Source organism: Balaenoptera acutorostrata, chromosome 9 (genome assembly GCF_949987535.1).
Source record: "Balaenoptera acutorostrata chromosome 9, mBalAcu1.1, whole genome shotgun sequence".
Classification (NCBI taxonomy): Eukaryota; Metazoa; Chordata; class Mammalia; order Artiodactyla; family Balaenopteridae; genus Balaenoptera; species Balaenoptera acutorostrata.
This window is the reverse complement of record NC_080072.1, coordinates 5,676,718-5,700,225: the sequence shown is the minus strand read 5'-3', so window position 1 is coordinate 5,700,225 and position 23,508 is coordinate 5,676,718. Positions and strand designations below refer to the sequence as shown.

Below are 23,508 nucleotides of genomic sequence, written 5' to 3'. Positions count from 1 at the left end.
CCCGCCCCTTCCCGCTGCCGCCGCCGTTGCCGGGCTCCGCACCTGCGCCCCGCCCCCAACGTGTTTCGGGGGGCGGGGACGAGGCGGACCGAACCTGTGGAGACGCGAAGGGAGGGGCGGTGGCCACCGCTTGCGGGCTCCTGAGGCCGGGCTGGACGGGTGTCTGGCCCTTTAAGGTCCGCCCTCGAGGAGGTGCCAGGCCCTGGTGGCTCCGGACTTTCCTTCCTGGTCCTGCGGGGCAGGGACTGTCCGTGGGGCTGCGGGAGGGTGCAGTGGCCCTGCCGGCCCAGGTGCCCCCGGCCTGGTTCCATGGCCCTGGTCACAGTAAGCCGCTCGCCCCCGGCCGGCGGCCACTCCACGCCTGTGGGGCCCTCGGTGAGTCTGGCTTTGCTGTGGTCCTGCCCACGCAGCTGGCTGCCACTCGGGCCTGGGGGAGTGCTTGCTGTCTACGGGCAGCCTCCCCTGAAGCCTGGGGGTGTGCGGAGGGGGACTTCAAGTCTCAGGCTGGGGTGGGGAGGGGTTGGGGGGAATCTTGAGGCAATCAGGAACTCGGACCAAGGCGAGATCCGGAGCCGTGACCGCCTGCGGAGGCCCTACCCCGCTCTGGGCCCAGACGGGGGCCAAAGCCTCAGGCGTCTCCAGCCGCGGCCGGCCGTTCCCCCCCCCCGCCCCCCCCCCGCCCCCTTACCTCCGGCCTCTGGACCTGAACCCGGGCCCGGGCTCCCCCAGTGCCTCCATGTGGAGAGAGGACTGGAGCGCGAAGGGGATCTGACCCCCTTTCTGGTTCCATTGCCCACTGCGGGGGTGGGCGGTATGCGCGGAGGGGGCGCGATCCCTCCACCGTCCACCACAGCAGCCCTGAGACAGGGGAGAGGAGAATCCTTCCCTGCCACTTCACTCTGCCCTGGGGGCTGCTTTCTCAGCAGGACCAGGTGTCCCAGCGCAGAAGCCGGCTCCAGCGAAGGTGAGCACCTCTTCCCAACACACGCACCTCCGTCCAGCCGCCAGCCTTGGCCACCGCCATCCTGGAGGACTTGCAGCCAAAGCCCACTACGTACTATGCGGGGCAGTGTTGCCAGTAGGCACAGCTGGTGGGCACAGCTGGCTGCCTTTGCTTTCATCTTCCCCCTGGTCAGTTGGAGCTCCTTCACCCACTGTCCTGGACCTGGCTCTGGCCAGTGGTCACGAGCCAGTGGGCAGCATGGGACGGCAGGGCCTGAGGACTCCTGAGTCCCCACCAGGTTCACAGTATCTACTGAGTTAGGCAGGTGGGAAGGAAAAGGAAGCAACCTCCACCCCTCCTCAGACAAGAATAGGTGGGCTGGAGGCTTGAGAGCCTCCAAGGCAGTGCTTCCCGAAGTGTTGGGGCAGCATTACCCGGGAACTGGTTAGAAATGCACATTCTCAGGCCTCCACTCCAGGCCCACTGAGTCTCTGGGGATGGGGCCCAACACCTGTTTTAACAAACCCTCCAGGTGATTCTGACACACCCCTGTCCTAAGGGTTGCGATGGGCCATAATGGTTTCCCTGCTCCCCTGCCAGGCAGAGCTTTGCAGTACTCCGCGGGGCCGTCCTGGGACTGCAGGATGGAGGCGATGACGGAGACGCAGCCAAGGCCAGCTCTGAGCCAGTGGAGGAACCCCCTGGGGAGGAGCAGCCCCACGGGGACCAGACAGACGACGGGCATGGGCCCCACAGTCCCAGGAAGCAGGAACAGAGTCAGCACCTGTGCCTCATGGTGGGGCTGCTACGGCCACAAGACGACATCCGCCTGGTGAGGGCCCCGTCCAGAGCCCTCTGGCCCTCTGAAAGGGCAGAGAGCCACTCCCCAGGTGGGAGGAGAGGGTGGAATGGGGCCAGTGTGTGTGTGTTTGGGGAGCAGTGGTGTGAGAGCAGGGGGCCCCCTGGGGAGCGTAGCGGTTACCCAAACCCCGATGACTCTGCTGTTTCGGCTAGAGTTGTCTTAACAGGGCGATCCGGTCATGTCTTCGGGTCTCTGGAGAGCTTGGAAAGGATGGGGAGGTTTGTCCGATGTGAGCCTGTAGGGTCAGATTAGGTCCAAGAGCTGGGAATTACCCAGAGGCGGGTTTCTGTTCAACCAGCACAAGACCTTCCTGACTATGTGAGTTGCCCACAAATGAACTGGTGCTCAGGGGGGCCTGCTGAGCACCCACCGTGGGCTGGTGTGCTGGAGAGCCCCGTGCAGGAATGGGACACAAGCGGGAAAGTGAGGACCAGTTCCCAGATGCCTGTGGAACAATCTCACTGTCTGCAGCAAAATGGGAAAATCAAGATGCAGTCAGTTTTTTGTAAGACAGAATTAATTCCACAGACGCACCATCCTTTATTGTGAAACTGTGTCCTTAATACTTCTTTGGTGAAAAACATTCCTTGAATCAAATTATGGTAATGGCAAGTGGAAAGGTGTTTCTTAAACCTCCTTCCTAGGCAGAAAAAAAAAAGGGCAATCTGTCATGCCCGTTCTCCCCATTTTTTCACACACACCCTCTCTGAGAAAAATCTTTTTAAACATTTTATTGGACCATGAGGTCCCAAAGTTGGGAACCACTAGATTGTAACCACTGATCTGGTATCTGGGAAGAGAGGGATGGGTGCGGAAGGAGCAGGTGGCAGGTCTGTTCTAGACCCGGATGTGTGTCAGGTCGGGGGTGGGGGGGAGCAGGGTCCTCTGGGCCACTGTGACCCCGTGCTTTTCCCTTCCCATCTTCCCCAGGCAGCCCAGCTGGAGGCGGCCCGGCCCGCCAGGCTCCGCTACCTGCTGGTAGTTTCCACAAGAGAACGTCTGAGCCAGGATGAGACAGTCCTTCTGGGTGTGGATTTCCCTGATAGCAGGTGGGAGCAGGGAGAGGAAGGGAGGAGGGCAAGGAAGTGAGATGCTGGGCAACAACAGCTTTCCCTCTGTCCCTGCCAGCTCCCCCAGCTGCACCCTAGGCCTGGTCTTGCCTCTCTGGAGTGACACCCAGGTGTACCTAGATGGAGACGGGTAAGAGGTGGCAACTGGAGGGAAGGGAAAGGAGAGGGGCCAGAGGGTGGAATAACTAAGTGTGATGTATGGGGGGGGAGGGGTGCAGGGGTGTGGTGGGTACTGGGGAGCAACTGCACAACTCTAGGCTGGGCCTACTCTCAGCTCCACTTGAGATTCACTGTGTGATCCTGGGCAAGTCACCTAACTGCTCTGGGCCTCAGCTGCCCTATATCTGGCAAACAGGGCTTATTTTGAAGTTTAGATGATGTGTATATATTTTGAGGACCAGCCTTATGAGGTGGCTAGTGGGTAGGCCTCTCAGGGGGCCCTGTCCCAGAGCCAGGAGCTGGGTTCCACCCCCACCTGGTCTCCCACAGGGGCTTCAGTGTGACATCTGGTGGGCAGAGTCGAATCTTCAAGCCAGTATGCATCCAGACCATGTGGTAAGGGGCTGGGTCTTGAAGATGGCTCAGGGTCTGGGTAGGGGCAGCAGGGAGGACAGCGTGACCCAGACTCTCCTCTGTCCCAGGGCCACGCTCCAGGTGTTGCACCAGGCATGTGAGGCGGCTCTAGGCAGTGGCCTTGTGCCAGGGGGCAGTGCCCTCGCCTGGGCCAGCCACTACCAGGACAGACTGAGCTCTGACCAGAGCTGCCTCAACGAGTGGATGGCCATGGCTGACCTGGAGTCTCTGCGGCCTCCCAGCATTGAGCCCAGCCGGTCAGTACAGGGGGTGGGGGGGGGGTTGTGCCATGGCAGAGCGGGGAAGGGGCCCCTGGACTGACGGGCTTGGTTCCCAGGACCTCGGGACAGGAGCAGATGGAGGAGGCGATCCGGGCTGAGCTGTGGGAGGTGTTGGACTCCAGTGACCTGGAGAGCATCACTTCCAAAGAGGTGGGCAGGGTGCCGGGGACCAGGGGGAGAGCTGGGCCCTGGTTGCGGGGGCCTCCGGCTGGGCCCCAGAGTGGTCCTCTCCTTGGAGCCTTCCCACTTTAGCTTTCCTCCTGTCTGAGCTGTTCCCACATGCCTGGCCTCAGCTTCTCTGCCTTGATGGGACAGAGTATTGTCCTCAGAGGCCCCAGAGGGAAGGCTGGGGCATCAGGAACCTCGCAAGGCGCCCCCAGCCTCTCCTCAGCCTCCTGCCTGCAGATCCGCCAGGCCCTGGAGCTGCGCCTGGGATGCCCTCTCCAACAGTACCGCGATTTCATCGACAACCAGATGCTGCTCCTCATGGCCCAGCAAGACCGGGCGTCCCGCATCTTCCCCCACCTCTACCTGGTGAGCTGCAGGCTGAGGGCTGGGAGATGGGGCCTGCTGCAGCTGGGGGAGAGGGCCAATGACGCTCTCTCCGTGTTCACAGGGCTCAGAGTGGAACGCAGCGAACCTGGAGGAGCTGCAGAGAAACAGGTAGGGTTTCGAGCCCTCCCAGGACTGTCTGCCCTCTGTCTTCCCCCGTGGGGAAACCTGGCCAGAAACCCCCAGAACCCTCTCAGCAGCAGCTAGCTCTGCTTCCAGCTCCGCCCCTGGGGCCGTTCCCCTAGCATGGGCTCAGGCGGGGACAGGGGAACAAGCTACCCTGCTGGTCTGCTGGCAGCTCCCTGGCCCCCTCTTCACCTCCCCCAGCTGAAAAGCAGAAAAGCCCCTCTTGGCCCGAGCACGTGTCTGGGAGGAGGGAGGGCCCCTCTCCCACAGGAGACCTGGCTGCCCGCTCCCATCAGTTCCTGTCACTTGTCCACCGCGGGCTTTCGGGAAACCTGCTGAGACCCTTGGCATCCAGCTGCTGCAGACCCACCCCATCTCGGTTGAACTCAGAAGCCCTTCTCCAGCTGACTTCTGACAGTAACAGAAGGGCGTGTGTTGCAGGCCGCCCAGCAGCTACCTGGAAGCGGGGTGGGGACGGGGCGGGGGGACAGTACTCAAGCCCAGTGGGGTGAACCGATTTGCTCAAGGTCACCATCATCTCCTCCTCCCACCGCAACTGTGCCGCCCCCACCGGACCCTCAGAACCAAGAAAACTAACACCCAGGGTCCGCCGGCTCCGCTGGCCAACGGGCCTGGTTCCCGTGGCCACGTCAGCCTGGCCTTGTGTCCCGTGCTGCAGGGTGAGCCACATCTTGAACATGGCCCGCGAGATTGACAACTTCTACCCCGAGCGCTTCACCTACCACAACGTGCGCCTCTGGGATGAGGAGTCGGCCCAGCTGCTGTCCCACTGGAAGGAGACGCACTGCTTCGTGGAGGCTGCAAGGTCGGGCCGTCCCACCCCTCCGCCCGCCCCATCCCCGCTTCCTGCCGTCCGGGGCCCGTGCCCTCCTCCTGCCTGCTCTGCCCTCAGCTTTTCTGGCCCTCAGGGTCCTTATCTCCTTTCCCTTCTGCTCTGGGCGGTGAGCTCACCACCTACCTGCCTTTCCCCGACACTGACGGCACAGCAAGGGGGCGGGGGAGGGGGAAGCTGACCCGGTTCGGCCTCCACAGAGCGCAGGGCACCCGGGTGCTGGTCCACTGCAAGATGGGCGTCAGCCGCTCGGCTGCCACGGTGATCGCCTACGCCATGAAGCAGTACGGCTGGAGCCTGGAGCAAGCTCTGCGCCACGTGCAGGAGCTGCGGCCCATCGCCCGCCCCAACCCCGGCTTCCTGCGCCAGCTGCAGACCTACCAGGGCATCCTGACTGCTAGGTACAGAGTGGGGGGCAAGGGGAAGGGGGTGGGTGGGGGTGGGTGCTGGAGGTTGCGTCTGGGTCACTGGAAGCTGACTCAGGGCCACCCCCTCGCAGCCGGCAGAGCCATGTCTGGGAGCAGAAAGTGGGTGGGGCCTCCCCAGAGGAGCCCCTGGCCCCCGAGGTCTCTACACCGTTCCCACCTCTTCAGCCAGAACCCGGGGGAAGTGGGGAGCTGAATGTGGTGGGGTTGGAGGAGAGCCAGGCAGCCCCAGAAGAAGAGCCTGGGTCACGGCCCCGTATCAACCTCCGTGGGGTTATGAGATCCATCAGCCTCCTGGAGCCATCCTCAGAGCTGGAAAGCACCTCAGGGGACGGTGACCTGCCAGAGGTGAGGCTGGGACTAAGGAAGGAGCCCAGGTTGAGGCAGAGTGGGGGCCAAAAGGAGGAGGGGGCAGATGGCCGGAGGATGGAGAAAGTCCAGGACTGGGGCTCGGCTTGGCCCTGAGCGGGGGGCACCTGAGCAGGGGGACCACACCCTGGGCAGCTCCTTTTCATCCCCTCAGAGTAGCCGAGGAGACCCGATGAGGACAGGCGAGCTCTGCCTTCCACGGGAGCTGGAGAGCAGTCACGGGACAGGGCCATCTGGTGGGCTCCACGGCCAAACCAGCCCTAGGCTGGCGGCTGCAGGCAGCTCTCAGCCTGACGAAAGGACTTGCTTCCTGAGCGGCAGGGCTGCCCAGCCTTGGAAGGAGCGTCCTCCCCAGGCCAGGAGCTGCACAATCAGCTGTTGACCCCAGATGGGTGTGGATAAGATGATCTCAACACCCCCTCCCAAATCGGAAGGGCAACCCATCGAAGGATGGCGTGCAGAGGGGTCATAGCACTCACACAGCCAAAGTGCTGGCTGGGTAGCTAAGCAGCCTCTCTGTGCTAAGCGCTGCAGGGCACAAGTGTAAGACCTGGCCCTTGCCTTAGGAAGTCAGGCCCCCCCATGTGACTTGAGGCCAAGGTGGCTGACCCTTGGAGGAAGGAGAGCTCACCTCACAGAGGAGGGGAACATTTGGGAAAGGCTTCCTGGAGGAGGTGGCCCTGGGTGTGGAAGGCTGGTGGGAGGAACAGATGGTTGATGGGTGGGCGTGTGTGTTCCTAAAGGCAGGGTGTCCTCACTCAGCACCCAGCCCAGGGCCCAGCGCCCGGAAGATGTTTCCCTTGTGGCTCATGGGACTGACTGTACAAAGCAGTGGGGGGCAAGAGGAGGAGGAGAGGACCCCAAGGATGCGGCGGGCGCAGGGGAGCTAAGGAGGGCTTCTGGGGGCCAAACAGGTGAGGGCTGAGGAGCAGTGGCAGTAGGGCTGGGGTGCTGCCTTCCCTTCGAGGGAAATCTGACCTGTGAGTAGCTCAGTTTTTCTGTATGCACTCAACAGATGCTCTGCATCTACCCTTTTCTAGGCTCTGTGCTCCGTGCCCCTGCCCTGGAACGACTTCCCCGTGACTCTTCTTTATACTCCCATCCTTCCAGGTTTTCTCTCCAAAGGAGTTTTCAGATGAAGACCCTCCACAGCCCTTCCCTCAGCTCTCAAGCGCCAAGGGAGGCCAGCAGGCCCGCAAGGGGCCTTGGCCTGCCCTGAAGTCCCGCCAGTCTGTGGTTGCCCTCCACAACGCCGCCCTGGTGGCCAGCCGGACCCGGGCCTTCCAGGAGCAGCGGAAGGCTGGCTGTCCGTCCACACCCAGGCACCAGCAGGTGGTGAGGCAGGCCAGCGTGGATGACAGTGGCGAGGAGGGCGAGGTGTGAGCCCACACACATTCCCACGCCCCCCTAGACACAAACAGAGGCGCCGGAACACAGCTCCTGGGATGAGCACCCCTCACTCCTGTCGGCCTGTCCACGTTCCTCTTAGCTCCTCCCCAGGAGGCCCCAGACTCCCGTCACTACAGCCTCAGCACCTACAGCCTTAAGTCTCAGACCCATGTCCACCTGTCCAAGGGCTCAAGATTTCCTCCACATTTGGGGATGTGGTAGAGAGACTGAAGGTGCCTTTGGGGGGCAACAGTACCCTAGCTTCATTCTCAACTGCTGCCTGAAACACACACTTGCAGCCATGGAATAAAAAACAGAGTTTCTCAGTGCAGAAAGACTCATGCTCCCTCCCTCCCCTGCTCCTGTCTGCCTCATCCCCCCGACCCCATTTCACTCCTGGGGCTCTGCAGAGAACCAGCGGCCCCCAAAGGCCGAGAGTAACCTTAGTCCCCAAACCTGGGAGGTTCTGAGGAGTGGGGAGCCAGACCCCTCTGACGGGGCTGGCCGGTCAGCCTCCCTCACACCCCCCATAAGCAGCCTGAATCTTCTGCTGCTGCCCCCAGCACCCTCCACCAGCACTGCACTGGAGCACAGGGCACTACACCAAAGAGAGAGTCTTCTTTCTGAGCTTCATGGCCTCTGGCCAGTTTTTCATAGTCTTCATAGTGTCTGGCTTTGTACTTAGAAAAAACATTTTCATATTGTTTTCAATTTTATGATAAAGCTTGTCGGTCCACTCTTTCTCTGGTTGCACAAGGAGTGTGGCCTCTCCTTACCCCTTCCAGTCTCTTCATACCTCCCAGGTATCTTGCGACAGGCCGGTTTGGGGAGTGGTGTGTTTGGGGTGCGGTGGGAGGAAGAATGGGGAAGAGAAGAGGGGAGGTCGGCGCTATCTCCCTCATCTCCCGGGGCAGGGCCTGGGTAAATGCTAGCTGCCCCGCCCCCCTCAGGCAGGTCGGCAGGGGAACAAGTCTACACTGGACAGCAGGTGCTGGGCTCTGCCGGGGCAGCGGAAGGGAGTTACCCATGAGGAAATGGAAGCTGTCGATGCCTATGTGGACAGGACCAAGCCCGTCCCAGAAGCTAAGGCTCCTTTTGGGCACTTGATGCCAGTTCTTAAGCACACTTTGGGTCCCAAGAATCTTCTTCTTGTTACAATGCAAGAGAGCCTGACTTTCCAAGCCAGCCTATCACTGCCAGGGAAGAAGGACCCTCCGTGGGCCCTCCCCTCTGCCTAGGGGTTCCGTCTGCCCAATTACAATGTTCAAGAAGAGTAAGTGGGTCCATCTTTGTCACTTCTCTCCCCTCTTCCCAAGATCATATGCTCTGCCCTATAACACTCTAGTTTGGTTGGGGGTTGGGAGTGGGTGGGTGCAGCTCCTTCCCTCAAAGCAGGCCTCAGATAGGAGCTGGCAGCAAATGTTCTTGTCGATTGAGATCTCATGCCCAGTTTTAGGACTGAATCTTTCACCCAGACCCTGGTGGGACCCCCAGCACTGCTCTAACCCTAGTGGACGGAGGAGCAGGAGACTTGGGTTCTAGCCCCAGCTGTATCACTTACAACTTACTTCATCTTAAGTCTCTGTTTCTTTCTGTAAGACAAAAGGATTAAACCAGGAAATCCCTAGACCCCACCTCCTGCTTTGATATTTTAACAATACGCGTCCTCGGTACTCCGACAGAATTCAGCCTCAACGTGCTCTCTAGAAGAGGAATCATTTGTACCTGTCTGTGGGTAGCAGGCCCAGGGTCACAAGGTGGGGTACAGAGAAGCTAGATGTGATTCTTGATCCATTTGGCTGGTCCACCCTGCTGAGCAGGGAGGGGGCTGCCTGCCATCTACAGCCACCCATGAGTCCCACCCACACTGCCCTTTCAGCAGTTCTGGGCCGGGGCTCGGGGACAGTGGGGGTGACAATGTCAGGAGGGAAGCCAAGGTCGGGCCGTGCCCACCTGCATTCTGTACAGCTGGGAAGGCAGGATCCAATCATGAACTCAGAGCTGTGGGGCCCACTAGAATCTATGGAAGATTCTGAGAAGTAAGAATTCAGCACGAGGAGAAACAAAAATTGGAGGGGAAATTATCTGCATCAAAAATACAGACAAATGATTAAGAACTATATGTACACTGGGAGTTCCCTGGTGGCCTAGTGGTTAGGATTCCGGGCTTTCACTGCTGTGGCCCTGGGTTCAATCCCTGGTTGGGGAACTGAGGTCCCTCAAGGCGTGGCATGGCCAAAAAAAAAAAAAGAAAAGAAAAGAGAAAGAACTGTATGTATAGACAAAGCTCACACAAATTGCTAAAGGGGCAAAAAACACAGTTTAAAAAAAAAAAAAGCTATAAAATGAAAAGAGTGTCTCCCTCCGATCTTGTCCTCCAATCCTTCACAGGCAACCATTGCTACCAGCTTCTAAGGCCCTCCAAAGACATTCCATGCTTAAGTCATCAAATACATCTGTGTATTCTTTTTAAAATATAAATTAAAGCATATTAACATACTATTCTGCATTTTGAAAAAATTTTTCATATCACAGAAGAGCTGTACATCAGTACAGAAAGCTCTGCCTAATTTTTAAAATAAGCACACATATTCTCTTTTATGGAATCCATCATGATTTAAGTGGTCATCTACTGATGGCCATTTATATTGTTCTGGGGTGTTTTTTTTTTTTTTCCATTTCAAGTAATGCTTAAGTACCCTTGTATATACTTCCTTGTGCACACATGGCCACTAATTCCGTAGGACATATTGCTAGAATTGCCGAAGCAAATTCATTTTTCGTTTTTAATTCTGAAGGGCACTGCCTAATTTCCTTGTAAGAAGTTGCACTAATTTACAACGAATGGGAATGCCTGTTTATGTTCTTAAAGGACTGTCCAACCTGCACATCAGTCATCTCATACGAGCCTTGCAACACTCTCAGAGGAGAAAGGGGAGCCATTACAATTACCACCGTTTTAGAAATAAGGAAACTGAGGCTCAGAGAAGTAACTGGGTCTCTGACAGAGCCTGAATTAGGTTTCTAGATCTCAGTTCAGAGGCCTAACTCGGGAATGGAGAAGGTGGTTCCAGGGCAGTCAACGCACTGGGCAGGGAAGCCGGAGGGATGGTCAGGACAGGCCCTGCTCACGGGGTCCCAATTTAACTCCCACCCCATATAGGAGCCTCTTAGGGGCCGGAGTGGTCGCCCGGACCGACTGGAACACTTGCGCGACGAGGAGCTCGGGTCCCTCGGGCAGCTGGTCCCTCCTGGGGCAGCTGGTCCCTCCTGGGCCAGCTCCCACCTCCACAACGTTCTCCCTCCGTCTGGGCCGGCTCGACCCGGCCTGGGACGAGTCACGAGCCAGGGCGTCCCCTCAAGAGAAACTACCTTTCCGGCCTCCGCGGCCTCTCCTACGCCGGCAGCGCCCAGAAAGGGCCCAGGGCGGCCGGGGAACCCTGCGGCTCTGAACGGACCGCGACGCTGGAGCGCCATCTTGCGTCCGTTCCTCTGGCCACCAGGTGACAGCCCGGAAACCACATTTCCCATTGTGCCTAGCGCGTCCGCGCAGGCGCGAAGAGCCTCTTTTTTTTTTTCCCGTTTCCAGGGCAACCTCGCTCTGCTAGCTCCAGGTGGCTAGACTCTGCTGAGGGTCGAGCCGTTGCTCCCCGTCCGGTGCCCCGGCGCCAGGACCGGGTCTACAGACTGTTGAGGGGGCAAAGTAGGAGCCTGAGAAGAGGAGGCCAGGCGACCCTGCCTCCCTCCGGGGCCAGCGCTTCCGAATTCTGCTCGGCGTCCGGGCGTCCGCGCCCTCCTGGGGCCTCGGCCTTCTGAGGCGAAGGGGCCAGGGGAGGCCCGGGTTAGCGAGGCCATGTCCGGCTCTGGCCTGCCCGGCCCCGCTCGTTCCACGTCAGCGCTTTGTCACTCCCGGCCGAAGGCCTGCGCGCCGCCGACGAGTACTCCCGAGGCGCGGGCCGGTGAGTTGATGGTTGGCGCCCCAGGCGAAGGTGCTGCTAGCGCCGGGCAGGATAACGAGCGCGCCCAGGGTTGGATACGGCTCTGCCTGTGATGGACCCGGGACCTGCTCTCAGCGCTCTGGGCTTCATTTCCCCCTCTGTAAAATGGAGTTTGGACTGGTACTCTTGTGCACCTTGCGATTCCGTTGCAGAGCAGCCCCTGGCTCTGTGTGACCTAAGGGACATGTCCCTTTATCTCTCTGAGCCCAAGTTTCCTGTCTGTAAAGTAAGGAGGTTGAAGCAGATGATCCCTAAGGTCTCTTCTAGGGGATATGGGGTCGTTGCCCCTCATAGCACACCAAGTGCAAAAAGAAAAAAAGGGACCTGGATGGTTTGAGCAAGAATCTCAGCTCAAGATCTAGAGTCAGAGACACTTGGGTATGTGACTTTGGGCAAAGTGATTACATCTCTTGAGCCTCAGTTTCCTCATTTGCAAAGCTGGGGGTAATGATAGACCCACCTCAGGTTTCTGATGGTTAAATGGAGTAAGTTTTTAGCCTTCCTGTAATAAGCGCTATCCCAGTCCCAGCCATCAGTTCCGATATTTTCAAAAACATCCCTTAGCCACTGTGAGAACTTTTCTTAACTTTTGGAGTCACGTCCTCTATTTAATTAATTTATTTATTTAGGCTGCACCGTGTCTTAGTTGTGGCATGCAGCATCTTTAGTTGTGGCATGCGGACTTCTTAGTTGCGACATGCAGGCAGGATCTAGTTCCCCGACCAGGGATAGAACCGGGGCCCCCTGCATTGGGAGCGCGGAGTCTTACCCACTGGACCACCAGGGAAGTCCCCACTTCCTCTGTTGATGGGCAAATCTGTCCTCCTAGGAAGGATGGTTTTATAGGCTGATTCTGATGGGGAAACCTGAGCCTGCTTACCCAAGGCTGGGTGCTCATGGCCAGGGTATCTCTTCCGTTCAGCTGTAGTCTGGGTTATATCATTACCACACAGCATTAGGAAGAGTGCAAAGCTGGACACCACGTAGTGCAGAAGATACTTTCCCTTGCATAAGATACACACAGGATGTGAGCACTTACATGTTATAGTGCAGAAACAGCTGACTATTGAATTATAATATTTACATAATATACCATTTACATAAGACTGGATATATATACAGTTATAAGGGATACATAAGAATCCTATGTTACCTACATTGAGTTCAAGCTTTGTATTAATTGGGAAAATTCTAATAAGGAGTTTTTAATTAGTGATGAAAATGTATTATTTTTAAATCTGAGAACTCCCAGTAGCTTCACAAACAAGACTTCACTCATCCAACAGCCATCTCTTTGTGGAAGCCGTATTCCATGAGTATTATTTGAGCACCTGTTATGCACGTGGTATTTTGGGGGGGACTCCAAAGGATACAAAGATGTATAAGATGATATTTGCCCTCAAGAAACATGGAGTCTAGTAGAGAAGATCAACTATGCATACAAAACACATATAAGGGGCTTCCCTGGTGGCGCAGTGGTTGAGAATCTGCCTGCCAATGCAGGGGACACGGGTTCGAGCCCTGGTCTGGGAAGATCCCACATGCCGCGGAGCAACTGGGCCCGTGAGCCACAACTACTGAGCCTGCGTGTCTGGAGCCTGTGCTCCGCAACAAGAGAGGCCGCGATAGTGAGAGGCCCACGCACCGCGATGAAGAGTGGCCCCCGCTTGCCGCAACTAGAGAAAGCCCTCGCACAGAAACGAAGACCCAATACAGCCATAAAATAAATAAAAATAAATAAATTTTAAAAAGCTAAGGCATGATTTATTAAAAAAATATATATATAAGTAGAAAGTGACATGTCTTGAGAGAGGTGCAGGTAACTGTGCTGTGAACATTCAGAGGCAGGAGACACCACTGCGAAGTGGCTAGATGATGAGAGCCAAGGAGCAGACAGCATTTGTGCTGGGCTGTGAAGGATGTGGAGAATGTGGATATGCTAAGAAGTAGGGGAAAGATATTCTGGGCACCCTCCCCACAGCCCTGAGACATGGGGGAGAAATGTCTGTAGATACTGAGCTTTTAGAAGACAGGGACTGGGTTTTGGTCAGTGTTTTTATTCCCAGCTTGGCACATGGATGGCACACAGTAAATAATAGTGAATGAACGGGAGCTGTGAGTTTTCTGCAGAGGGGAAGTGAGATGTGGTCTATTACCCTGAGGCCCTTTTATTAGGCTCACATGCTTCTTACAGCCACTCTTCCAGGGGAAGAATGTGAAGAGGCAGATGATCGTGGGGCAAGGGCCATATCTTTGGCATATTTGGTGCAGGACCAGCCAACTGGGAGCAGAGTGAACAGGGTCTCGTGAATGGGTAGGAGGGTTTGTGAGTCTCCTTCCCTGGAACTGAGCTGAACAGCTGCAAGGGGAGGAAAGTACAGCACAGGATCATGAAGCAATCTTGAGGACCAATGATGGACACTCCTTTGGCTGTTGTGGCATTTGTGTCTGTTCTTGGCTTTTCTTTTTCAATGGCCCACTCTTCCCCCGAGACATTTCTCTCCCAGCTGTGACCCACCTGGGAGTGGGAAACCGTGTGCACCACACCAACAGACTGCCGAGGCCTGCAGCTGCTGCAAAGGAATGAAGCTGGCTTGCAGCACCATCTTCAGGCTGACTTCGAGGCCCTCCCCTTCCACATGCCTGCCTAGGGCTGAACTTGCGCCAGGAGCTAGCGCTGAAGCAGACCACTCAGAGCAGTTGTCCCATGACCTGGGGGGTGGAGAACTTCCTTAGGAGCTGGGACAGAGCTGTGACTTGAGGAAGGCAGAGCAGAGAAGATTGAAGGGAGAATGGCTTGAGGACAGGGCAAAGCCTCCCAAGTCCTGTTTAGACGTCCCCTCGGACCCTCTGTTGCTCACAGAGGGTGCAGTCATCCTCAGAACAAGGAAGCTGCGGAGAGGTTAAGAGTACAACGAAGGAAGGGATGGGACACAACTGACTGTCTGTTTTGTCCCTAGATGTAGGTTGGTGCAGGACTTCTGGGGGCCACAAATGCTCCTTTTCCTGGAGATGTGACCCAAGGTGAGCTGTTACAGCCTCTTCCTGGCAGCCTGTGCTCCCACCCCGGAATCCTGCGCTTCTTCTCCGTCCTGCCTCTCCAGTTTGCTTCTACTCCACTGGCTGCAGGTAAGTGCCTGTGGGTGTGTCAGGATTCCTGTGTAGCGAAGTGCCCCGGGAAGCCTTAATTACTGCAGACCTGGTGCAGCTCAGGGCCTGCCGTGGAGGCCTACATCAGCCTACTTCAGGGTGGTGATGATCCATTGCAATTTACAACAGCTGGGAAGTCTTATGTCGCGACTTTAACTTTCCCTTCTGAGGGATATGAATTTTTAGGCTTAGGTCAGAGAGCCAGTGGTGGCACTGAGACCAGTCATCTTTCCACTGCCTTGGCTGTCACTAAAGGTGTGCCATCTGCCTCCCAGTAAGGCTAACCTGCAGTTAAACCAGGACTTTCCTTCCTTCCCATTTCAGCCCGATTTCCCTGCCCATTTCCCTCAGTTTTCCAGCCCAGCTTCTCTGTCGCTGGACATATTTGACCAGAGCCTCTCACTCTCACGCCCTTGCTAGTCACTGACTTGTTTCCATGGCAACAGGTCACACCAGAGCTGGTACTTCTCCCCTTACTCTGCCAGGTTTGCTCGTTCCCAGGCAGACGCCCTGGAGGGCTGGCACACTTTAGGGGATTCTGTATCTGGGCTTGAGGACCAAGAATACAAAAGCTGTTTTCCCAGTGGGTAGGGAGGCAAGTTGGCAAAGGCTGCCCAGTGGGATTCCCTGGCCTGGGTCGTGACACCAACCCCCAGCCCCCGGCACCCCTGATGGCAGATCAGTGAGCCTGGGAGGTAGAGCTGGGGAGGCAGGTGTGGCAGGGAGGGTCACCCAGAGCAAGCCGGGCTAGAGCAAGACCCCACATGCCAGCCTAACCCAGGCCAGACGTAACTGTGGTGGCAGGCGACAGGGTGGATGAAGGAGGCTGCCCCTCCCTGGAGGCTGGGGCGAGGAGAAGGAGCTGATTATATGCACCCCACATAATTGATCTTCATGCTGCCTGAGAAGGCGTGGAGCTGGGCAGCTGTGCCCAGGACAGCAGCCACCTGCCTCTGCAGGCCGCGCTCTGCTGTGCAGCTCACCTCTTCGTTTGGTGGACTGACTCCAAGGCCTCTGACTTTCTCCACAGCTTCCACCCTCACTGGTGGCTCAGCTAGCTGCCTCCTCCAGCCCTGTCCACAGTCTGATTGTCTCCGTGTCCTAAATGTTCCTGTGCTAGGCTGAGCTCTGCCTCATCAGAATGTCCACACTCCTGCCGACCTCGAGCTTCTATTTTCTACACAGAAATGGAAACTGGGAGAGGAGGGCTGAGTGCCATGGGGATAGAGTAAGTGGTTTAGGGGCAACAAATGGAATTATCTGAGGATCGGTGGGATGACTGAGCTGGTAAGCAGAGACCCCCTCCACCAACCCCAGTACTGCTGGGTGTCCTGTATGGCAGGTGGGGCTGGATGGAGCAAGGCCTCCTGGGTCTCCCTGCAGCCAGATATGCTGCAGGCGGTCCCTGCTGCCCCACCCACCACCCTGTGCTGGCCTCCCCCTCAGCCCAGCTCTGTCATCTCTTCCCTCTCTCCCTCCACCCCTGGCCCACCCACACCTGAGCTGCTTAGGAGTGCCGATCTTGGCCTGCATGCTGCAGGACTGGTGCTCTTGGGCAGACACTTGATTCCTCTCCTCTTACTAAGGAAAAAGGACTCTGAAAAGAGGGGAAGTTAGGGCAAGAAGACCGAACTATGTGCGGGCTAAGTAGAAAGGAACCAGGGGAGATGCTGAAGAGACTACCAGAGAAGGACTCAGGGTACCAGTCAGCCCTAAGGGCCTGCTGGTCCCGGGGATGGGTTGTGGGGCCAGGTGAGGCGGGTCCAGTGGAGAATTCTGGTTCTGATTGGACCCTGTCTGACAGCCTGAGGGCCTGTGAAGGATCCATTTGACAGGAAAGCAGGGATAAAACCAAACCTACTCCTTTTTTTTATAGTTCATGTCTTTGAGCCTTGAGCTGCAAACTAGCCTCTCCTGCTGACTTTCCCATTTCCTGTGTTCTCCGACACCCAGGTGTAAACCTCAGGGTGATAACCCGACGTTTACTCAGTTATCAAATTCTGAAGGTCCTTCACAAAACAGTTGCCTTTTATTCCCACTTCCTCCACCTAGCCCAAGTACCTGCTCCCATGCCTAGACTAATGTAATAGCCTCCTAGCTCTGATGCCCTTTGGTCTGTCCAGGGCATCATGACTAGATTAATCTTGCAGAAGAATTGCATCACTTCACATGTTACTGCCATGTTTATTGCCTTCCATGGTGCTCCCTGTTGCTAGCCAGGAACAGTACAGGCTCTCTGTTCTTTAGCTCAGGGCCTTTCCCAGTTTGGCACACAGCCTACCTACCTTTCTGGCTTAATCTCCCAGAACGTCCTAGCATGCACCTTTGACTCAAATCAAACTAGATTACTCAGTGTTTCTTGAAAGCACTTTTTCTTCCTCTTAACCTTTGCTCCTGCTTTTCTCTCTGTCTGGGAGGGTCCTCTCTCACATTCATTTATTCATTTTAAAATATTTATTGAGCACCTTCTTTGTATTTTGAACATCTTCAGTCTTACAGAAAAGTTGAAAGAGTAGTACAATGAACATGTATATAGGTTCACCAGTTGTTAACTTTTGCCACGTTTCTTTCTCTTTTCTCTCTCTTTTTTCCCTAGATCCACTAAAAATAAGTTGCAGGCATTAAGACACTTCACCCCTAAATATTTTGGCCCATATCTCCTAAAAATGAGGACATTTTCTCATGTAACCACAATATCCTTTTTAAAAATTTGTGGTAAAATATACATAACGTGAAATTTACTATTTTAACCATTTTAAGTATACAGTTGTGTTGCATATAGCTGATTCACTTTGTTATACAGCAGAAACTAACACAACATTGTAAAGCAATTATACTCCAATAAAGATGTTAAAAAAACCATGTATACAATTGTGGCATTAAGTACATTCACAGTGTTATGCAACCATCACCACTATCCACTTCCAGAACTGTTTCATCATCCTGAAAAGAAACTGTACCCAGTAAATATCCCATCCTCCCCTGGTAACCTCTGTTCTACTTTCTGTCTCTATGAAGGTTCCTGTTCTTGGTAGTTAATGTAAGTGGAATCATGCAATATTTGTCCTTTTGTGTCTGGCTTATTTCACTTAGCATAATGTCTTCAAGGTTCATCCATGTTGTAGCATTGTCAGAATTTCATTCCTTTTAGAGGTTGAGTAATATTCTATTGTATGTATATATCACATTTTGTTTAGCTACTCATCTGTTGATGGACACTTGGGTTGTTTCCACCTTTTGGCTGTTGTGAACAATGCTGCTAGGAGCACGGGTGTGCAAGTATCTGTTTGAGTCCCTGCTTTCAATTCTTCCAGGTATATACCTAGAAGTGGAATTGCTGGGTCATATGCTAAGTCTGTGTTTAACTTTATGAGGAACTGGCAAACTATTTTCCATGGTGACCAAGAAATTTCCCAGTGCAGTATTATTATCTAGACTAATTAGGCCATAATTACATTTCTCCACATAGCCCTAAAATCTAGACTAGTCTTCTTGCCTTTTTGTTTTTCATGACATTGATATTCTTGAAGAATCGAAGCTCGTTTTCTGGTAAAATATCTCAATTTGAATTTCTTTGAATGCTTCCTCACAATTAGATTCAGGTTAAACCTTTTTGCAAGAATACCACATAAGGGACATGCTCTCTCTTGCGTTTTCAATCATTTAATATTGCTTTATCTCATTAGTGTTGATGCTGAACCACTAAGACAACTTACATATAGGGGTACAATGATAGGAAGAAAAGGGGGATAGAAGACAATGGAATCACACCTTTAAATTGCTGACAAAGGGAGAGTTTCAGTCTAGAATTCTATAGCCAATGAAAATATCCTTCAAAATGAAAGAGGAATAAAGACTTTTTCAGAAAAATGAAAGATAAGAGAATTTATTGCCAGCAGACTTGCACTGTGAGAAATGCTAAATGAAGTTATTTAGGCTGAAAGGAAATTTGGAAACTTGGATCTATAGGAAGGAATGAAGAGAACAGAATTGATAATTCTGGGTAATTATAAAAGAATGGCTTTTTTCTTCTCTTAATTTCCATAAAAGACGAATGACTGTTTACAGCAAAAGTAATATAATTGTAAGATGCAGTTTATGACATATGTAGGAATAAAATATATGATAATAGTACAAAAAAATGGGAGAGTAGATTATATTATAGTTTCTTCTTTTGTGAAATGTGGAGTTCAATTACACTGTGAGAAATTAGTGATACATATTTATAATTTCTAGAGCAATCATTAAAAATAATAAAAAGGTATAGCTAAAGTGCAAAGAGATGAAATAAAGTATAATATTAATTATATTTAATATTGAATTATAATGTGTGACAATTATATCTATATTAATAATTAATATTATTACATTTATAATATTAATTATGTATGATATTAATATAAAAATAATATTCAATTCCTCAAAAGAAGTCAGGAAAAGAACTGAGGAACAAAAGAACATATAGGGCAGACCTTCCCTGGTGGCACAGTGGTTAAGAATCCACCTGCCAATGCAGGGGACATGGATTCAATCCCTGGTCCGGGAAGATCCCACATGCCGCGGAGCAACTAAGCCCGTGCTCCACCACTACTGAGCCTGTGCTCTAGAGCCCACGAGCCACAACTACTGAGCCCGTGTGCCACAACTACTGAAGCCTGTGCGCCTAGAGCCCGTGCTCCGCTACGAGAGAAGCCACCGCAATGAGAAGCCCGTGCACCGCAACAAAGAGTAGCCCCCACTCGCGACAACTAGAGAAAGCCTGCGTGCAGCAACGAAGACCCAACACAGCCAAAAATAAATAAATAAATTAATTTTAAAAATACAATAATAAAAAAAGAACATATGGGGCAAATAGAAAACAAATAGCAAGATGATAGACTTTGTTATGGGTTGAATTGTGTCCCCCACCAAAGCATATATTGAAATCCTGCACCTCCAAATGTGACTTATTTGGAGACAGAGTCTTGTTTTTTTTGTCTTTAAAAATTTATTTTATTTTATTTTTTTGGAGATAGAGTCTTTGTTGTTTTGGGTTTTTTTAAGCTTCATTAAAGATAAACTCCTTTATTTCATGCAGATATACAGATACATATACATATAGATAGATATATAATCTTTTTTTCTGATTTTATTTTCTTTTTATTGAAGTGTAGTTGATTTACAGTGTTGTGCCAATCTCTGCTGTTATAACAATTTTTTTTAATACTAATTACAGCTTTATTTTAATAAACCCTGTCCTTGGTTATTATATCCTACTTTTCCAAGGAGATAGAGTCTTTACAGAAGTATTATGTTAAAATGTGGTCATTAGGGTAGACCCTAATCCAATATGACTGGTGTCCTTATAAGAAGAGGAAATTGGGACACAGACATGTACAGAGAGAAAATGATGTGAAGGCACAGGGAGAAGATGGTTGTCTGCAAGCCAGAGACTGAGGCCTGGAATAGATCCTTTCCTCACAGCCCTCAGAAGGAACCAACTCTGCCAACACTGTAATCTCAGACTTCTTGCTTCCAGAACTATGAGTAAATAAATTTCTGTTGTTTAAGCCACCCAATCCATGGTACTTTGTTATGGCAGCCCTTGCAAACTAACACAGACTTAAACCCAACTGTATTAATAATTCCATTAAATAGAAATGCTCCAATTAAAAAACAGAGCTAGTCAGAATAAAAAGTCAAAACCCAACTATAGTTGACCCTTGAACAATGCAGGGGTAAGGGGCACCAACCCTCCCTGCAGTGGAAAATGTGAGTATAACTTTACAGCTGGCCCTCCCTATCCTTAGTTCTGCATCAACGGAATCAACCAACTGATGATCGTTTAGTACTGTAGTACATATTTACTGAAAAAAAATCCGTGTATAAATGGACCCTGTAGTTCAAACCTGTGTTGTTCAACCTGTATATATCTAAAAGAGGTATAATCTTAATATACAGACACAATGTAAAAGGATGAAAAAAGATATCCTATGCACATAGAAAGCTGATATGGCTCTATTAATATTGGACAAAGAAATGTCACGACAAGGAGAATTAGCAGAGAAAAGGAGAGACATTTCATAATCAAAAAAGGGTCAATTGAGGAGGGAAGATATAATCCTAAATGTATATGCACCCAGTAACAGAGCTACAAAAAATGAAATAAAAGCTGACAGAACTGACAAACCTCTTAGATAGCCTCATCCACCAGAGGGCAGACAGCAGAAGCAAGAACTACAATTCTGCAGCCTGTGGAAGGAAAACCACATTCACAGAAAGATAAACAAAATGAAAAGGCAGAGGACTTTGTACCAGATGAAGGAACAAGATAAAACCCCAGAAAAACAACTAAATGACGTGGAGATAGGCAACCTTCCAGAAAAAGAATTCAGAATAATGATAGTGAAGATGATCCAGGACCTCGGAAAAAGAATGGAGGCAAAGATTGAGAAGATGCAAGAAATGTTTAACAAAGACCTAGAAGAATTAAAGAACAAACAAACAGAGATGAACAATACAATAACTGAAATGAAATGAAAAATACACTAGAAGGAATCAATAGCAGAATAACTGAGGCAGAAGAATGGATAAGTGACCTGGAAGACAGAATGGTGGAATTCACTGCTGTGGAACAGAATAAAGAAAAAAGAATGAAAAGAATGAAGACAGCCTAAGAGACCTCTGGGACAACATTAAATGCAACAACATTCACAGTATAGGGGTCGCAGAAGGAGAAGAGAGAGAGAAAGGACCCGAGAAAATATTTGAAGAGATTATAGTCGAAAACTTCCCTAACATGGGAAAGGAAATAGCCACCCAAGTCCAGGAAGCACAGAGAGTCCCAGGCAGGATAAACCCAAGGAGAAACATGCCGAGACACATAGTAATCAAACTGACAAAAATTAAAGACAAAGAAAAATTATTGAAAGCAACAAGGGAAAAATGACAAATAACATACAAGGGAACTCCCATAAGGTTAACAGCTGATTTATCAGCAGGAACTCTACAAGCCAGAAGGGAGTGGCATGATATAATTAAAGTGATGAAAGGGAAGAACCTACAACCAAGATTACTCTACCCAACAAGGATCTCATTCAGATTCGATGGAGAAATCAAAAACTTTACAGATAATCAAAAGCTAAGAGAATTCAGCACCACCAAACCAGCTCTACAACAAATGCTAAAGGAACTTCTCTAAGTGGGAAACACAAGAGAAGAAAAAGACCTACAAAAACAAACCCATAACAATTAAGAAAAAGGTAATAGGAACATACATATCGATAATTTCCTTAAACGTGAATGGATTAAATACTCCAACCAAAAGACACAGTCTCACTGAATGGATACAAAAACAAGACCCATATATATGCTGTCTACAAGAGACCCACTTCAGACCTAGGGACACATACAGACTGAAAGTGAGGGGATGGAAAAAGATATTCCATGCAAAAGGAAATCAAAAGAAAGGTGGAGTAGCAATACTCATATCAGATAAAATAGACTTTAAAATAAAGAACGTTACAAGAGACAAGGAAGGACACTACATAATGATCAAGGGGTCAATCCAAGAAGAAGATATAACAATTATAAATATATATGCACCCAACATAGGAGCACCTCAATACATAAGGCAACTGTTAACAGCTATAAAAGAGGAAATCGACAGTAACACAATAATACTGGGGGACTTTAACACCTCACTTACACCAATGGACAGATCATCCAGGCAGAAAATTAATAAGGAAACACAAGCTTTAAATGACACAGTAGACCAGATAGATTTAATTGCTGTTTATAAGACATTCCATCCAAAAACAGCAGATTACACTTTCTTCTCAAGTGCACAAGGAACATTCTCCAGGATAGATCACATCTTGGGTCACAAATCAAGCCTCAGTAAATTTAAGAAAATTGAAATCATATCAAGCATCTTTTCCAACCACAACGCCATGAGATTAGAAATCAATTACAGGGGAAAAAAACGTAAAAAACACAAACACATGGAGGCTAAACAACACGTTACTAAATAACCAAGAGATCACTGAAGAGATCAAAGAGGAAATCAAAAAATACCTAGAGGCAAATGACAATGAAAACATGACGATCCAAAACCTATGGGATGCAGCAAAAGCAGTTCTAAGAAGGAAGTTTATAGCTATACAAGCCTACCTCAAGAAACAAGAAAAATCTGAAATAAACAACCTAACCTTACACCTAAAGGAACTAGAGAAAGAAGAACAAAGAAAACCCAAAGTTAGTAGAAGGAAAGAAATCATAAAGATCAGAGCAGAAATAAATGAAATAGAAACAAAGAAAACAATAGCAAAGATCAATAAAACTAAAAGCTGGTTCTTTGAGAAGATAAACAAAATTGATAAACCTTTAGCCAGACTCATCAAGAAGAAGAGGGAGAGGACTCAAATCAATAAAATTAGAAATGGAAAAGGAGAAGTTACAATGGACACCGCAGAAATACAAAGCATCCTAAGAGACTACTACAAGCAACTCTATGCCACTAAAATGGACAACCTGGAAGAAATGGACAAATTCTTAGAAAGGTATAACCTTCCAAGACTGAATCAGGAAGAAATAGAAAATATGAACAGACCAATCACAAGTAATGAAATTGAAACTGTGATTAAAAATCTTCCAACAAACAAAAGTCCAGGATGAGATAGCTTCACAGGTGAATTCTATCAAACATTTAGAGAAGAGCTAACACCCATCCTTCTCAAACTCTTCCAAAGTATTGCAGAGGAAGGAACACTCCAAACTCATTCTATGAAGCCACCATCACCCTGATACGAAAACCAAAGATACTACAAAAAAAGAAACTTACAGACCAATATCACTGATGAATATAGATGCAAAAATCCTCAACAAAATACTAGCAAACAGAATCCAACAACACATTAAAAGGATCATACACCATGAT

The 23,508-nt window shown here is 51.0% G+C and overlaps 1 protein-coding gene and 1 long non-coding RNA gene across 5 annotated transcripts; both read left to right on the top strand.

Annotated features, from left to right (window-relative positions):
* The first annotated feature begins 172 nt into the window (after positions 1-172).
* On the top strand, positions 173-8,218 carry SSH3 (slingshot protein phosphatase 3). Of its 3 annotated transcripts, none has more exons than XM_057553900.1 (14): positions 173-375; positions 924-964; positions 1,544-1,775; positions 2,736-2,854; positions 2,934-3,005; positions 3,365-3,430; positions 3,517-3,705; positions 3,786-3,879; positions 4,135-4,263; positions 4,346-4,392; positions 5,087-5,233; positions 5,461-5,661; positions 5,760-6,033; positions 7,095-7,331. In XM_057553900.1, the coding sequence occupies exons 1-14, from the start codon at positions 310-312 to the stop codon at positions 7,191-7,193; spliced, it is 1,776 nt and encodes a 591-aa protein (XP_057409883.1). In that variant the 5' UTR covers positions 173-309; the 3' UTR covers positions 7,194-7,331. The 3 variants fall into 3 exon arrangements, with proteins under 3 accessions (XP_057409883.1, XP_007171118.2, XP_007171117.2); XM_007171056.2 differs by having other exon boundaries at positions 176-375; positions 927-964; positions 7,165-8,218; XM_007171055.2 differs by having other exon boundaries at positions 176-375; positions 7,165-8,218.
* Positions 8,219-11,044: 2,826 nt separating this feature from the next.
* LOC130708842 (uncharacterized) lies at positions 11,045-17,396 on the top strand. Of its 2 annotated transcripts, none has more exons than XR_009009258.1 (3): positions 11,045-11,402; positions 14,402-14,570; positions 17,188-17,396. It is a non-coding gene; the product is annotated as an uncharacterized LOC130708842 (long non-coding RNA). The 2 variants fall into 2 exon arrangements; XR_009009257.1 differs by having other exon boundaries at positions 15,622-17,396.
* Positions 17,397-23,508: the final 6,112 nt, after the last annotated feature.

Excerpts from the sequence above, each read along its gene's own strand:
- SSH3 (XM_007171055.2), top strand. The coding sequence starts at position 310 with ATGGCCCTGGTCACAGTAAGCCGCTCGCCCCCGGCCGGCGGCCACTCC. Across the intron at positions 3,431-3,516 it reads GTATGCATCCAGACCATGTG|GGCCACGCTCCAGGTGTTGC; the intron begins GTAAGGGGCTGG and ends CCTCTGTCCCAG. Across the intron at positions 3,880-4,134 it reads AGAGCATCACTTCCAAAGAG|ATCCGCCAGGCCCTGGAGCT; the intron begins GTGGGCAGGGTG and ends TCCTGCCTGCAG.